This window comes from Lepidochelys kempii, chromosome 1 (assembly GCF_965140285.1).
Source record: "Lepidochelys kempii isolate rLepKem1 chromosome 1, rLepKem1.hap1, whole genome shotgun sequence".
NCBI classification, from domain to species: Eukaryota; Metazoa; Chordata; order Testudines; family Cheloniidae; genus Lepidochelys; species Lepidochelys kempii.
In genome coordinates this window covers 252,593,154-252,606,158 of record NC_136380.1, presented here as the reverse complement: position 1 = coordinate 252,606,158, position 13,005 = coordinate 252,593,154, and the positions used below count along the sequence as shown (strand labels likewise).

Below are 13,005 nucleotides of genomic sequence, written 5' to 3'. Positions count from 1 at the left end.
CAACATGCATCTCTCTGCAGCTCTTCTGTTTCACAGTGAACACCAAGTGCTTCAAGCTATTCTTTGAACAGATAGAAAACAAAGCCCACTTGCCTGTACAGTGTGTTCCATTCCCTTTAAAGCCAGCTGCACACTTGCAATATGCAGTGCCCCCAGACTTGAGGAGGCAGCTAGAACGGAGAAAGGGGGTTAGATTAGAACTCATTGCATGCTCTGTATTGTCATCGCTGCTCTACCGTATCTTTATTATGATTATTTTTTGTAATACCATGGTGCCTCGGACCCCATTGTGCTAGGCGCTGTACAAATGCAGAACAAGAGAACGGCCTTTCCCCAAGGAGCTTGCAATCTAAATATTAGACAAGAGACAACAGATGGATACAGGGGAGTACAAAGAAACAGTGAGACAGTACTGGTCAGCATGATAGGCAGTGGTCTCAGCACAGCTGTGGTCTAACCATTGTTTTTTGTAGGCAGCACAAAAAAGGAGAGATTTAAGAAGGGTTTTGAAGGAAGATAAAGAATGAATTTTGCAGATATTTTGGGCGAGCTTTTCCTGAGTGTGAGGGGCAGCCTGGAAGAAAGCACAAAGGTTGTTCACAGGTGGGTGATGGAGGCTTGCACAATTGGCCAATTGAAGCGGGGAGTCAACAATGCAATCGAGTGCAGTTGTATGACAGGGTTGCTTGTGATGATAGAAAGAGGGCTCAGCAGCTCTGGGGCTCACTTCTGGTTATATTTTATGTTCCTAAGGGTATGTCTACACTGCAATAAAACATTTGCAGCTGGCCCAAGTCAGCTGACTTGGGCTTGTGAGACGTGGGCTATGGGGCTGTCAAATTGTGGTGTAGATGTTCCAGCTCGGGCTGGAGCATGAGCTCTGGGACCCCACGATGGGCGAGTGGCCCAGAGTTTGGAATGTCTACACCTGAATGTCTACACCACAATTTTACAGCCCTGCAGCCCAAGACCCCAAGTCAGCTGACACAGGCCAGCTGTGAGTGTTTATTTGCGTGCAGACAGACCCTATAGCTCATGCTTCAGGGTTTCAGCCAGCCACCTACAGGGGTCAGAAGGGGATTCCCCCTGGAGTGTATTCTTGGTGGGTTTTTTGACTCCTTCCTCTGAAGGGGGCCATGGCTGGAGATGGGACATTGGACAGGGAGGGCTTAGGATTGCCAGGTGTCAGGTTTTTGAATGGAAGGTCTGGTCAAAAGGGGACCTGTGCAGTGTCCGGTCAGTACTGCTGACTGGATACCAAAACTCCAGTTATCGCAGTGACTGGTCTCCACTGTTGGGAGTGTGGGAAGAGGAGAAGCTCAGCTGATGGACTGGAGAGAAGCTTAGGAACGGATGATCAGCTTTGGCGGAGCAGGGTGTGGGAAACCGCTTTTTCAGCCAGGTGGCCCAGGCCCCAACTCTCTCTGGCTCCTCACTCCAGGGATGACCCCTGCCCTGCTGTGCCCCGATTGCCCCTGGCCCCTTGCTCTGGGGATTGACCCTTCCCGCCCTGTTTTGCCCCAACTGGGCAAGCAGGCAGGCTCCATGTCATCTCCTCCCGGCCTGGCTCTGCAGATGGCAGGTGAGTCCCAGGGGAGAGGGGAGCGAGTGATGGGTTGGGGGGGCTTGTCGTGTCCAGTTTTTAAAAAATTGGAAAGTTGGCAACCCTATGCGGGCCAGTTCTGTGAGGTGGATGGAGCATTGTTTCTCTCAGGTGCTTGGCTGGCTGGTTCTTGCTGATATGCTCAGGGTCTAACTGATCACCATATGTGTGGTCAGGAAGGAATTTTCCCACCAGGTCAGATTGACAGTGACCTTGGGTTTTCTTTTGACTTCCCTTGCAGCATGTGGGTGCTGGTCACTTGCCAGGATTATCTGGGTACATCTCACTTAATCATTTCTGCGCCATTGTGGAGGCTCAGGCACTGGTGCACCTTGGTCTCTGCTGTTCTCTTTGGTTTAATTTCAGTTGTTGGGTTTAGTGTCTGGCTGGTGTTGGTGGCCTGTGATGTACAGGAGATCAGACGGGATGATCTGGTGGTCCCTGCTAGCTTTAAACTCTATGATTCTATCTTGAAAGCAAATGAGAGATAGGTAGAGTAGGAGTAGACTGTGAAGGACCTTGATAGTGAATACATTGTTTGATGCAACACAGAAGGGGAAGCCCGGGGAAGAATTCAACGAGAGACCATTCAATGGTCAAAGTGACGGGCTAGCAAAATGATCTTTGCAGCAACATTCTGAATGGATATGAGTGAGGCAACATGTTTAACTTGAGCTGATGGCTAGACAGCCACGAGGAAAGGCCAGAGAAACAGGCTGGAATTTTAGTTTGGACAGGAGACTGAGCTGGAGTAAACAGAAAGACCTGTGAGTCATCAGCACAGAGATGGTAGTTGAATTTGTGTTTATGGATGAGATTACCCAAAGATAAGTGTAGGAGGAGAAGAAAAGGGGAGCAAGGATAGGGCCCTGTGGAAGCACCACAGAAAGCTGGAGGAGTAATGAGAAGGATCCTCTGAAGGACAAACTGAAGGAACAATTAGAGAGGTAGGAGGAGAACTAGGAGAGAACAGTCATGGAAACCAATGGAGGACAAGCTTTCAAGAGAAAGAGCATGGTTGATGGTGTTAAAGGCAGCTGAGAAGTCAAGGAGGATGAGGATGGAGTACTTGTTTTGAACTTTGGCTAAGACGTGGTCATTAGATACTTTGGTGAGAATGGTTGCAGTGGAATGCAAATGGTGGAAGCTGGATTGGAGAGGGTCTAGGATGAATTGGACAGGAACGCCAGACAGCGATTGTAAACAGCATGTTCAAAGAGCTTAGAGATGACAGGGAGATGGGTGATGAGGCAGTAGTTGGAGAGGCACGTGGGTTCAACAGTAAGGTTGTTATTGTTGTTTTTTAAAATGGGATAGACTACAGCATGTGTGTACTGTAATGGGAAAGAGCCAGAGGAGAGCCAGAACAGTAAAGTAGAGGATGAGAGTAGGCACAAGGGAGATCAGGAGATGGGATAGGAGAGGGTCACTGGGGCAGGTGTATCTGTGACAGGGGAGGAGGAGAGAAAGTTATAAGAAGGGAAGGCTAGCCAAGGGGATGGGGAAGATCATGTTGTATTTTATCAATTTTCTCCTGGAAGAAATTGGGGAGATCCTGTGCAGAGAGAGAAGTGGAGGCAGGAGGAGAGGAGGGTTTGAGGAGTGAATCAAAGTTGGCAAAAAGGTGGCTGGAGTTGTGGGCATGGGATTCAATTAAGCTGGAAAGTAAAGTTGTTTATCAAGGAAGATAGCAGAACTGAAGGAGGAGAGAATGGATTTGTAGAGGAAGAAGTCAGCTCAGTTACAGAATTTCCAGCACAGATGCTCTGCAATGTGAGAACAGAAGCCGAGGAAGTGGATGTTGGGGATAATCCAGGACTAGGAGCTGACAGGGCGGACCTTGCAATGGGAGAGAGGCAAAGAAGTCAAGGGTGGAAGAGAGGAATGGAGAGAATCAACAGCCCTGTCAATGGCAGAAAGAAAAGAGAGGGCAGGGAGAAGATGGCTGATATCAGATGAGAAATCATCAGTCCTGCTGGAATGGAAGTCATAGAACGACTGAGGGTTGGGGGGCTGATAGGAAGGAGTTGGGTGGCCAATAGATGACAGCACCATGGAGGAAGAGAGGAGAGCGGAGTTGGGTGCAGTGCTGTTCAAAGAAGGAGAAAGGGGAAGGAAGAAGGGATTAGAAGGGGCAGGAATGGGAGAGGGGAAGCCTAACACCCCCACCACTGCCTGACCCAGGGCAGGAAGTATGAATGAAGGAGAGGCCTCCATAAGAAGAAGGCAGCTGCAGAGGCAGTGTCAGAGCCCTGGACCCCCTCATCTGCCAGAGCCAGGAACTGCAGGGAGCAAGAGATACAGAAGTTGTGATTGGCTGTGATGTTTTTTTTGAGAGATGGAGTGGGCATTCCCGAGACAGCAAGAGAAGGAGCGGGAGGGGCATGGGTGGGAGGTTAGGAATGATGGCTATCGATGGACAGAGGTGGTGGCAAGGATTGGTATGGGAATGGAGAGGGTGGAGATGGTGGGAGGACCAGGGCTGGAGCAAACGTCACCAGAAATGAGGAGCAGCAGGAGGGTGTGGATGTGGGATCTGGATTTGGGCTAGTGGGAAGAGGAGAGAGATCAGGGTGGAAAGGGGAAGAGGAGTAGGTAGAGCTGGTGGGAACTATAGAGGAATGAGGGCACGAAGGATGGGGAAATGGAGTCATTGGGTGGGGGGTGGGTGAGAGAGAGGGAAAGAGAAGGACAGATACTATGATGCACGGTATCTTTAACTGTAATGCTCCCAAAAACAAATGGACACGCAGCCTTGAAAAAGGATAGTAATGCTATCAATTAAACTGAAAAATGCCAAGACTTTAAAGGAACTTCATGCTAACCTCTAATTTTAGGCATTGAGGACGTCTGCTCTGTGCACACACACTTACTGTCTACATGCATATCTAGCAGTTGCATGTCTGTACACCCGATTTTTGTGCATAATTGCCCTTGTTTGGGACACTAGAAATGTTGAGGCCCCAAACTGGATAACCAAACATTTCATTGCCTCTAATTAAAGTCTACTTTTGAAAATGTAGTCCTGTATGTGTAAGATAAAACTGTGATGAACTAGCATGTATAAGCAGGGTCTGAATGAACTCTCCCCGACCGCTAGTGATGCACTGTGGGAAAAGACTTCAGGAGCAGATTGTAGTTGCATAGACACCTCTGCTCTGCCTAGGTGTTCAGCAGACGGATCTGCTTTGCCAAAGTGATCAATTTTGGCTGGTTTGGAGTTACAATTCACTTTCATATTGAATGCAGGGTGGGAAACTGATGCGAAGGGATGGGTGTTTGCTTATGGTTCTGTGCTTTTGAACTGTAGTTGTGGGGTTTTCCTAGATTAATGCTAGGTTCCCTTTCCCTTTTAATAAAAGATTTCTTTTGTCATACACAGACTCAGCATTTGCGACTGGAGAAATATTGCTTCTTAGGGGTGCCTAGGGATTTTCCCAGATTACTGGGTTGGGGCTCGAGCTGGTTCTGTTTTGGATTGTTAAGAGGCACCCCTATGTATTGAATGCAGATCCTGTTGCAGCCAACTCCACCTGGCAGAAGCTTACACAAGGGTCGATGGAATTCTGCTCTTGTAATCACAGGCCGGATCATCACTCTGGTATTGTGCTCCTCTAACATGCATGGAAATTCAGTACATCAGTTCAGATTCAACACATGGAGGCACAGGCACCAGCTTCCTCCTTTCCCCAGGGGTGCTCAATCCCTGATCCGCCCCAGGCCCTGCCCCCATGCCACCCCTTCTCCCACGGCCCCCTCCCACCCTCTTCCTGCCCCCACCCCGCCTCTTCCCGCCCCCAACCCTTCCTGCCCTGTTCCACCACCTCCCGCAAGTGCTCCCCGCCTCCACTCCTCCTTCTCCCCCCAGTGCCTCCTGCATGCAGCTGATCGCTGGTGGGAGGGTAGGTGCTGGGAGGGAGGGGGAAGAACTGATTGGCGGGGCCTTCGGTGGGCAGGAGGCACTTGGGGGAGGGGGGAGGAGCTGATCAGTGGGGCTGCCGGTGGGTGCTGAGCATCCACTAACTTTTTTATGTGGCTGCTCCAGCCCTGGAGCACCCACAGAGTCAGCACCTCTGCATGGAGGAAGTATAGACTACTAGAGTCAAACTCTGCTATCCAGATCTTAGTACAACTTTGCCCCGAAGTCTTATTAAACAGTAGAGCTATAAATAGCGGATGGGATAAATATTTAAATGGAGTTGCCAGCAAAGAAGAAAATCAGATCATTGTAGGTGTTTGGGGCTCTCTGTTCCTGTTTTCCTGATTGTCTTATAATAAGCAGTCAGCACATAAGAGGTGAACTTCTAAAATATCTTCATTACTCTCTGAAAGTGTAAGATAATTTAGCCAGCATCTCCCTGGGTGTATACGGGCAGGCTGGATTCCTTACAGTAAAGCCCAGATTTCTGAAGGAATTTAGGTATTGCTCCACTCAAGGTCATTGCAAGACTTAAGTGATAAGGGCTATGTCTACACTACGCAGCTTTTAGTGACACGGCGGTGCTGCTACCGCCGGGCCGCTAAAAGGCGTGCAGTGTAGCCGCCGTTTGTCGGCAGTGCCGACTAAAAACGTCCACTCCTAACGAGCGGCATTAGCGTTGTCGGCAGGAGAGCGCTCCAGCTGACCAAGTGCTGTTCACACTGGCGCCTGTCATCGGCAGAACTTTTGTCTTTCAGGGGGGTGCGTGTGTGTGTTTTTTAACACCTCTGAATGACAAGTGCTTTGTCTTTCACTTGCCAGTGTAGACAAAGCCTTAGACAGCTAAGTCCCATTTTCAAAAGTGGCTTAGGCACTCAGTAGCCCAAGCCCCATTGACTTTCATAAGATTTACACTCCCAACGGCTAGAGTCACAAAAGGACTTGGGTGCCTAACTTCCAGTTTAGGTGCCTAAATCCCAGAATCAGGACCCACTGGGGTTCACAAAACCCTCGCTCAGCTGCCACTTAACCCTGTAGGCACTGAAACTTGTTCAGTACCTACACTGAAGTAAAAGTTCCCTAGGTACCTATGTCTCTGCAGCCCTTTGCTGGGTTTTTGGACACCTAAGCCCCTGTGTTCTTCATGAACTAGCGCAAGACAGGTGCTCTTCTGCCTAACTCGCCTGCCGGGCCCAATCCTATAGGCATGTTTAGAGACTGCATACCTGATCAGGCCATGCAGGCAAGCTCACAGAAAACAGTGCGGGGCGTGAGGAAGAGGCGGTGATCCTTTGTAACTTTTAGCCCAGTGGTTAGGGTACTCAGCTGGGATGTAGGAGACCCCTGGTTCAAGTCCCCCTTAGTGGGGAGAATGGATTTGAACAGGGATCTAACAGTGCTCAGTTGAGTCCCCTGGTCACTGAGCTATGGACTATTCTGAGGCAGGGCTCTCTGAGAGAGTGTGTGGGAATGAATCTGGAGCTTGGTGGTCCACTGGGAATCCCAGGATCCAGTCTCCCAGCACCAATGACTTTTTAAATGACTTAATCCGCAGCCTCAACAGGAGAGGCTGCAGGAGCTCTACCTCAAAATATCCCTTAGCCCAATGGTTAGGGCACTCACCTGAGAGGTGGCAGAGCCCTGTTCAGATCTTTTCTCCCTATCAAAAGTGGGGGGAAGGGGTGGATCGTACACATTCTCGGTGAGTACACTAAGCACCGGGCTAAAAGTTATGAGGGAGGTGAGCCTCCAGCAAAGGTACCTAATGTTAAGAGAGGGTTTGCAGTTGAGGACCTCAAGCAGAGGGAGATGTATCTCTCCAGCCTGGATTTAGGCATTGAGTGGGGCAAGGCTTAGCATACACCCCGTGGCATCTCCCATTGGCTAGCTTAGGCAGGGAGCCATCTAGGATGGTGACTTCTGTGAATCCTATTTTTAGAGAGCTGTCTCTCCACATTTGTTGGATAGGGAGACAAGCACCCAACACAGGCTCTGTGAATCCCAGTGATTTTCTAGCTGCTTAAAAGTTAGGCGTGGTGACACTCAGTGCTAAGTTCACTTGCGAATCTAGCCCCCAAGTGCCTAGATCATGTCTGAAAACAGGATGTAGCTGTCTAATGACTTAAGACTTGCAACACTGAGCCAAGCAATGTGTAAGTATCTCTAAAAAATCTGGGCTTAACTGCTTAGGTTTTGGTCGAGACTGCTCCTTTGAAAATGTCTTTATTAATGTGTGGGTACTGAACTTTTAAGGTTGGCCTGTCACTACTATATTATCTTTCCAAAGTGCTGCAAACCTGTGCTAAAAATGGGAAGCCTAGGAAGTGATCTAAACTTGGGACAACTAATTATTGAACAAGACAAAATAGGAGACTATTCACAATCTATGTAGATGATGGGGAAATATGGAACATAAAAACGAAGAACGTTCACTTTATACTACGCGCATGACTCTCCAAGTGGCCGGATTTCATACATACTTAGCGCTGGTGTGGCACGTGCTGTTACAGGCATCATCTTTGATTTCTGGAAGAGACAAAAAGAACGTTTATACCCTTGCAAGTCAACATTCTAAAGCTATACATTTCTTTACCCCTTTCTGTGGTTTCAAACTCTTCCCCTTCATTTTCCTTATGCAAGGTCAGCTTCTATCATCCTTACATTCAATAATGCCTTATTGCCCAAAGAAGTCCGTGGGAATGCTTGGAGTAAGGGACTGCCCAATGTGAGTAAGGGTGAAAGTCTTCCCTGTGCATACGTCACCACAATGTGTATGCTATGCACCACTGACATCCTATTTTGGGAGGTACATGGGATGAAAATGATGCACCTGACTAGGGTTGCATTTCATCCCTGTCATTTTACTTGTTTAAAAAAAAATTAAAGACAAACTGTTACCATAATTGTTACATAAGCAGTAAAAGTGAGGCTTATCAAAAATACGACTGAAAGGTGCACAAAGGCATCAAAGAGGTATAAATTATGGGTTACAGTACATTTACATACTGATGTTACAAAAGTCATCACTGATTTATCTTTACACAGTTCTGCCGACTTGGCCCATCCTCCCTCAGGCAGTCCACTGCTAATCTAAGATGGGGAAGAGAGCCGTACTTGTTCTTTTAATTCTTCTATTTTGTCAAGCCTAACTGTGAAATACAGCTATTGGCTTCATTATCCCAACTCATTGTACCTCATTTCATTTTCCCATTTTAAATCTCACCCAAAAATCTCTCTTTTCTCCCCCTCTAACTATCTTGGGGTAGGATTCACCTCTGTGCAGAGAGACCGTACAAGGGCTATGCACCACTCAAAGCTCATTTAAGCCCCCAAAACAAGGCGTTAGTGAGACTTGAGTGGCACATACACCTTGTGCTGGCTGCTGCACAGGGGTATTTCACTATTAGTATATTGATGTCTGTCCTTAGCTGAGTATTGTATCTGCATCAGGAGCTTCTGGGCACTGGCTTTTGTCCCTTCTGTGCCTGTTATTTTGTTGAATATATGATTATTTATTGTGTTTCCTTTGTAAGTCTTGTCCAGTGCCTTGCTATTGAAGATACTCTGTTTTATCTAACATGTGAATTTTATATAGCATCTACCATTTTGGTTTCCATGCAATGATTTGTGTTGCATGTGAGGTCACAGTTAAGCATGCAGGCTGCAAAGGAGCCCAAGGGAATTAGTTATTCAAATCCAATTGAAATTCTAGGGGAGTTGGATGCCTAACTGCTTTGGGTCCCTTCTGAAAATTCCAGCATAGTCAGCTTTCTCTTCTAGGCCCTGGTCTTATTTCCCCACCAACTAATTAAAAATAACTCTTATTTACTTGCAAGTAAATAATTCTAAAACAATATGTAATATTATATAGCTGAAGCCAATTTATTGTAGGAGTTGAAGGAGAACGGCTCTGAAGAGCAACTCTGCTCTGAAAATAGTACAAATTTACAGCAAATGGGAATTTCGTTTTGAAAAGATCCTGGATGAAATCGGTTAGGCAAGCAAAGGGATATATTTAAGTGCAAAGCTTGTAAATTGGGTTGCATGATTCTCCAGTACTATTGATGGCTAATCCCTTCGCACAGGTCTGAAAGCTTTCCAAAGACATTTCTTTCACGGTCAGGCTGAGGGTCTCATTGCCTTTCTGTAGCCTTGGGAGGCTGCTTGTTATCTAGTATTGTGGGAGAGAACCTTAAGTACGCAGTGCAGTGGGATGTATTCCTTGCCGCTGCTCTGCATTTCAGAACACAAACTAACTTCATCAGAGAAAGGAGAAGGCACACTTACCGCTTTCACATTTTACACCTCTCCAGCCAACGTCACACTCACAGGAGCCATCGCCCTCAATCCCACTGCTGCATTTCCCATGGACACAAGCACATTCTAAATGCACAGATGTAAGTAAACCACTTAAAATATGCAGTGTAACATAGAGTGTGCACAGCAGAGCAACAACTGAGACAGTAGATGGGTTGCCCGTATGCACTCTCCCTACACACTCTGTTTTCTAATGTACTTTACTCAGTTGTATATCTCTAGTATACAGACATTTAGTAGAGATACCTACAATATTTTCATACACAGAAGAATATAAATGACTCAATGGATAATGGTCTGGATATTTTCCTTCATTTATGGCCATCCTGTCCTACCAACACATGCAAGCATTCGACTGTTTCCCGCCTCCCATGACTGGTAGAATGTTACATATATACAGTCACTATTTTCTTTGATCACGTATGGATTTAAAATGATTTGCATGGATTCTACATTGATTTTAGCCCATTCCCTCCGTGCAGAATTCACATGCCTTTGCCATAAACTTACTTGTAAACTCTTCCCTCCTACCCAGAGAGGTTCCTCTAAGGGTATGTCTTCACTGCAATCAGATGTGTGACTGCAGCACACAGGTAGACATAGCAGTGAAGCCACGGCAGCATGGGCAGCAACGTGGGCTGTACAAGCCCGCCTAGGACCCTTGGCATGTACTTGAGCAGCTAGCCCATGCCTTAACTCCTCTTCCCTGCCTTTGAAAATCCCTCTTAGTGAGTAGTAATCTATTTAGAGAAATGTGCACGGCTTGTCTGTTTGCCATTTAGCAGACAATAAATCTAAAAGCATAATTTTATCACTGTCAAGTTAATGTTTCCAGTTACGACTTTTTAACCAGAAATGACCGAGATGAGAGGTGAAAAGAGCACTAAGGGGAAGATTACACACACATCCTGTCTTGCCATTAGCTGCTAGACCAAGGCAGTGATATACAGGCTCAGCAGGTGGAGTCAATGAGCAGAAAAGTGCTGTGAAAAGCAGAGCAGAGGGAAAACACCATCAGTAGGGTGAGAGAAGAAGCTGCTGTGGTATCATGCATGAGACAGGCCCAGTGTAATGTTAGCACGTGGCCTAAGGATGCTAGTAGTGGAAATACAGTAATGACAAGAGTGCTTTGTGGATAAAGGGGTGAACCTAGATGGGTCAGAGGGAAAGAGATTGTCCCCTTCTGGAGTGGAAGGCTTAAGGTCAGACTTCTTAATTTTAAACGAAACTATATGGCCTACAGTGTTGTGAACTCTTTGCAACTTTATTTCAATCTCACGGTATTTGGTGTTTATCGTAAAGCCCCAGGTCCTGTTAATAACGTAATCTTGAGAGAATCTCAGCTTTCATTTAAAAATAAGTACGTTTCCAACCCCCATGGTTGCAGAGAAAAACTCAGAAATATGACTTGTGTGTAACCTAAGGGCTCAGGAACAAACAAACAAACACCCCCCTCAATTTTCTAGAGCCAGTCATGATTTTTTTTGTCTATGACTCACTTTTTGAACATTTGGTGTTGGCAATACTGGATATAGTCTTCCCCAAGAGCCTGCAAATATCCCCTCTCTCTTTCTCACTACATTTTATATAACGTGTCTGCATGTAAAGAAAGGCTGATTTCCCTCCCTCTTACACCACTTTTACACAGGTGTAGCTCCAGTGACTTCAGTGGAGTTATTCCTGATTTCCACGAGTGTAAGTGGGAAGATAATTAAGGCCTAGAGCGTTGAGAGGATATCAGAGGCAGGGGGTTGAGAGAGCTGAATCATACGGCCACTGAATTCTGAACTAATTTCAGAGATTTTTGGCTGGTCAACTTTCCACCTGTCAAGATTTGAGAAGATATCTGCATAGTCTGGAGGCATTAATTACCTTGATTACAGTTGTGACCATATTTGCCTTCAATACATTTCTCACAGGCGGTTCCATTAAACCCCTCTTCACATTCACACACGCCTGTGCCATTAACACCATCCAAGCAGATGCCATTTCCAAAGCAGGCATTTCCACTTTTCCCTGGACAGGGCTGGCACTGTTGACCAAAGAAACCGGCACAGCATTCTCTGGTCTGAAATGGAGAAACAACATAACAAAGGCTAGAACGGAGGCTTTAAAGCCACTTTCCTGTGTAGGAGATGGTGCAGAGCCCCACTGCTCCAGCAGAAGTGCCAAAGATCTCGCTAGAGAAACACAATCTCTCCTGGGGCTGGTTCTTATGCATGGGCAGGTGAGCCACAGAGCAGACGACTTCCCCGAGCAGTGCATCAGATCTGTTCTATGGCTTGATGTGGAGAAGGCTGGGCCATGGCTCCACCTCTGACTGCTTCTTTTTCAGACTCTTGCTCCCTAGTGGGGAGCAAGCCCAGCTAGTTCCTGTGCTCCCCACAATGCAGAGAGTGTAGGGCTTGCTACTGCAAGAAGTTTCAAAGAGTTACTGTTCTCTAACCTCTGCTCCCCTTCCCCATCCGTGCACAGCCCCCCCACTGTTGAACTACTTTCTGTTCTGAAAAATGTCACAATTGGATGGCTTGCCATTTTCAAAACTGGTTTTTCCAATTTTTAAATTAAAATCTCTATTATTTTTGTGAAAAATTTTGTTTTAATCTAAACAGCATTTTTTGACAGAAAACTTTCAATGAAAATTTTTCAACCTGCCCTATTAATCTGATCCTTCTGATCACTCACTGTAACTGGAAGCTATTCTGATAAAGAGGCCTACTCAGAAAGTCATTAAACCTGGGACTGCCTTTTTGTACTGTGTTTGTACAGCATCTGGCACAATGGGGTCCTGGACCATGAGTGGCGCTCCTAAGGGCCACCACAAAACACATAATAAATAACAATAATGAATAATAATACTTACAATGATAGTTTTAATACACTTTGGCTGGCATCCAATGTGAATGGATGTCCTTCCCATAAAGTTTTCAGTATAGATGCAATATTTCTTCTCTCCTAGCTGTACAAAAGTTGGCAAGACAACTGCTTCAGTGTTTGATATCACACAACTATTTTTAGACATTTAAAAACGGTGTCAACTTTGTGTAAACAATATACTCTGTACATCCGTAAACAGTCAGCCCCCGTTGGTAAATATGTTCATAGCATATGCTAAGAAAATATTCTCCGATGCAAAAATAAAGTAGGCAAACAGATAATCAGCTAA

At 46.3% G+C, this 13,005-nt stretch overlaps 1 protein-coding gene across 1 annotated transcript in view; it reads right to left on the bottom strand.

Annotated features, from left to right (window-relative positions):
- Positions 1-13,005, bottom strand: part of STAB2 (stabilin 2) — a 137,008-nt gene that overhangs the window by 44,909 nt on the left and 79,094 nt on the right. Inside the window, exons 37-41 of the mRNA XM_073323666.2 lie at positions 12,703-12,798; positions 11,712-11,907; positions 9,810-9,905; positions 8,003-8,048; positions 94-170 (exon numbers count right to left, since the gene is read on the bottom strand). Of these exons, the coding sequence (XP_073179767.1) occupies positions 94-170; positions 8,003-8,048; positions 9,810-9,905; positions 11,712-11,907; positions 12,703-12,798 (511 nt within the window). The remainder of the gene's footprint in view (positions 1-93; positions 171-8,002; positions 8,049-9,809; positions 9,906-11,711; positions 11,908-12,702; positions 12,799-13,005) is intronic.